The following is a 3,748-nucleotide window of genomic DNA, read 5'->3' on the forward strand; positions in this document are numbered from 1 at the left end:
AGTGTAGTTATTAATTTGAAATATAGTTAAGTTCATTTGTAACTGTATTTCTACTTTCAGTTCTCCTCTGTATGGACTGAATTGTACTCCCCTCCCAAATTCATAGGCTGAATCCTAACCCCCAATGTATCTATATTTGGAAGAGAGTCTTTATGGAGGCAATTGAGGTAATTAATCATAAGGGTGGGGCCCTAATCCAATAGGACTAATGTCCTTAGAAGAAAAGGAAGAGAGTATCAGAAGCGTGCTTGCACGGAGAAAAAGGCCATGTGGAGACACAGCAAGAAGATGACTGTCTGTAAGCCAAGGAGAGAGGCCTCAGGAGAAACCAAGAGCAAAGTAAATTGGGAGGTTACAAGGTCTTGGATATCAAAACAAATAACAGAAATCCTTGGGTTTTAAAATGATACCGTGATTGAGTTTACATTCAACTAGCTGGAAGTGAAGACTCCAGACTCCAAGATAATTCAAATCAGCCTCTCTCGGTTTTTGAATGAAAAAAAGAAAAGTTAGCAAATTCATGAACTATGGCCTCTGCTGTTACATGCACAAGAAAACACGGCTGGATTCCATTCTGCTTTCCTAGAACTCAAGGAAGAATAAATACAAGAGAGATATACTGTACAAGAAATTTGGCATCTATGAAAAAGCAAGGTGAAGACAAAGCTAAGAGGGAGAAGGAAGAAAAAGAAAGCAGAACAGAAAAACGGAGAGATCCAGAAGCCCAAGACCACGCTAGTCCAGATCACCTTCCCCTAGAAGACGAATTTCCCGTCAGGAGAGAGAGACAGGGCAGTGATTCTCCATCTCATCTTCACTGTATCATGAGCTGGGGAGTCCTTCCCTAGCTCCTGAGATGAAGCTCCCAAAACCTGCAGTGAAAGCAAAAGAGCCTTGAGTGTAAGAGGCCACCTCTACTACTGACATCCTAAAAGTTCTCAAAACTGAACGTGTAATCAGGGTCTGGAGAACTTTCCTGGGGAAAAAAAAAATCCAAAAAACAAAAGGACAAGGAGCAGATTCACTGGGTCACGTTCCAAACCGAGGTCCCAAACGCGTTATGGCGTTCCTTCCCATACTCTACCAGGCCAGCACCATAGACCGTGGCCAAGATTATAGCCATGCAGGAGGCAGGCGAGCCCAAGAAGGTGGCCATGCCTCAGAGGAGAACTCCTCCAAAGACAAACGTCCCCTCCACCAAGGCATAAAAGGAGTAAATCTCCAGTAAGACAAAAAGATGCTCATCAGCATGCTTGTCTGGAAGTAGCTCATCGTCCTCCTCAACTCCTTCTAGGTCACCACGAAAGAAACCTCCCAAGAAAACATCCAGCTCTCTTGGAAAAACTAAGAGGTTATCTCCTTCCGCAAGTCTCCTAAGACGAAGGTACCAGCGGTCACCTGGTACAACAAGTCCCCCGCCAAAAACTCGTTATTCTTCAACACCGTACAGTCCAACTCTACAAGAAAAAGACGTCTGTTCTGTCTCTCCAGAGAAAACTTCAAGTAAACTGACAAAACTGAAAGACACTGAGAAAAGAGCGTCCCCTCCACCAGCACCCACACCTAGATGAGTTCTCTAAACCGAAAAAGCGAAAGTGGCAAAATGCGAGCAGCAGACTGCACATCAGAGAGGCCACGATAGACAACAAAACCAGCAGTCTTTATCTGACTCTGGCTCCTTTTCTCAACAACTTGCCACTCAAGAGGTCCCACGTCAATTATATCGAGGTAGGCAAGCCGCGGACACGTTCTGCTTCCTGGGGTACCTCCTCACGAAAGCGCCAGAAACTTCCCTCCTTGTAGACGGAGAAGTTGCCCCCACTGCCCGTCAGAAAGTGACCTCTTTTCCCCCCACCCCCTCCTTCCGCCTCCACTTCCTCCTCTCCCTTCTCCTTTCCCACATCAGAGCTCATCTTCCCCAAAAAGACATTCTCCTGGAACACAGAGGAGATATTCTCGTTCTCCACTTCCAAAGAGAAGAACGCCGCCCAGCTCCCCTCCTACACGAAGGCGTCACTGTCTGCACAGCGGCTCCACCTCTCAAATAAGCTTCCCCGTCACCGAGACATTTGCCTTCATTATCATCAAAGCATAACAAAAGGTCTTCCCTGAGCCGATTTACCCGAGAGGCAGCATCACTACAAGCAAACAAACTGTATTTGCCCTCACCACCGCCTGGAGCTCCTCGGACCACCTCGAGCCCCTTCACCCCTTCCCCACTCCCTTCCCCACTCACGCCCGTCCTGGGAGGAGCAGCAGCAGCAGCAGACCACTAAGAAGGCAGTCCGCATCTCCAAGTCCTAGGACCAGGACTCCAGAACCCAACAAGACAACAAAACAAAAGAAGGCAGCCTCAGCAAGCCCTCAGGCTGTAAGGAGGGTCTCCTCCTCCAGATCTGCCTCTGGATCTCGTGATCTGCAGCAACCTCCACCCGTGTCCAGTCTGTCGCCCAGTAACACAAGAGACACAGGAAGGAAACGACTGTGGCTGCTCCTGCTGCAGGTACTGTAAGATCCTGCAGCCATTGCTGCCCCCACAACCACAGCAGCACCAGAAAGACCAGAGGCAGAAGTAGAACCAAAGGGGAAACGGAAAGTGAAGTTGAGGACAACGTTGATGGCGTAGAGAAGCACTTGTGAGAACAGGCCCTGAGATCAATGTGGAAGGCTGACGGATTCCCCACAGAGGGGAATGTCTGGCATGGTGTAAGTTTTATGTGGTTTGTACACCATGGATTCACATTGCAAAAAGTGTTCTAGTGTATTAGTAGCATTCTTTCATTGACAGCTGACAAATTCATTTAGAGTGAAATATTTAAGCCAAAAATTTCTTTTCTTTAAAAGGGGTTTTAAGGCATTCTGCGTTCTTATCTTTCCTGTAAATGCCCATGGCTATTCCCTAAGGATTTTTTTTTGTAATTTTCTTTACTTTCTTTCATTTAAGCCTTAATCCCCATTTAAGTTATGATGCCTCTGACCCTTTCATGGTTTGTAAGCTGCCCAGAAATTTGACCATTGTTGAACAATGAGCAGCACATGAACAAAATGAACATAACAATGAACAAAATTATAAATAAATATTTTATATGAATGCCACAGTCTTTACTGCTTATTTATATAAGTAGTCAAAATATAGTACCTATACTATACAACCTTTTTCATAAAATAGAAGAGGAAGAAATAATTCCCAACTGATTTTAAGAGACCAGCATTATTTTAATACCAAAATCACCAAGAGGTATTACCAGAAATGAAATTACAAACTAAGAGCCCTCATAAACATACCACATTTGGGTACCATGTTTCTTTAATGAAGGGTTTTTAAGTATGCATTCAATTTATTTGATAGTTAAAATACTATTGATTATCAGTTTATTCTTGAGTGATTGGTATTGATGTTAACATGTATTTTAAAAGTTTGATAAGTAATTACCACATAGCTTTTCAAAAAGGCTATTATAGTTTACTCTTTCAAAAGCAAAAACTGAGAATTTTGTTTTCCCTGCAATGCTAAGGAAGTAGTAGTAATCACAATATTTAGTATTTAATAAACTGATGTTGTAAAGCATTATTTCATTGTCATTTTAATTTACAATAACGTAACTAGGTGTGACTAGGTGGTACCTGTGACTACTTACATTTGTTGCTATTTTGAATTTACTGTTTTACAACTTGCCTAATCATGTATGTTTGCACGGTTTTCTGTTATGCATATTTATGTTGTTAATGAGACATAGATCATGGGCTT

At 43.2% G+C, this 3,748-nt stretch overlaps 1 protein-coding gene and 1 pseudogene across 1 annotated transcript; both read left to right on the forward strand.

Annotated features, from left to right (window-relative positions):
* The first annotated feature begins 267 nt into the window (after nucleotides 1-267).
* Nucleotides 268-1,571, forward strand: LOC101401626 (uncharacterized; annotated as a pseudogene).
* A 32-nt stretch (nucleotides 1,572-1,603) lies between these two features.
* On the forward strand, nucleotides 1,604-2,512 carry LOC147913479 (uncharacterized). The gene is made up of 4 exons (XM_087418223.1): nucleotides 1,604-1,632; nucleotides 1,804-2,012; nucleotides 2,050-2,203; nucleotides 2,242-2,512. Exons 1-4 carry the CDS (start codon nucleotides 1,604-1,606, stop codon nucleotides 2,510-2,512), a joined length of 663 nt encoding a protein of 220 aa, XP_087274349.1.
* The last annotated feature ends 1,236 nt before the right edge of the window (nucleotides 2,513-3,748 follow it).

The sequence above is a fragment of the Ceratotherium simum genome, chromosome 27 (assembly GCF_057802395.1).
Source record: "Ceratotherium simum simum isolate JZ-2026a chromosome 27, ASM5780239v1, whole genome shotgun sequence".
Taxonomy (NCBI): Eukaryota; Metazoa; Chordata; class Mammalia; order Perissodactyla; family Rhinocerotidae; genus Ceratotherium; species Ceratotherium simum.

Excerpts from the sequence above, each read along its gene's own strand:
- LOC147913479 (XM_087418223.1), top strand. The coding sequence starts at position 1,604 with ATGCGAGCAGCAGACTGCACATCAGAGAG. Across the intron at positions 1,633-1,803 it reads GCAGACTGCACATCAGAGAG|ACGGAGAAGTTGCCCCCACT; the intron begins GCCACGATAGAC and ends CCCTCCTTGTAG. Across the intron at positions 2,204-2,241 it reads CCTCGGACCACCTCGAGCCC|TCCTGGGAGGAGCAGCAGCA; the intron begins CTTCACCCCTTC and ends CACTCACGCCCG.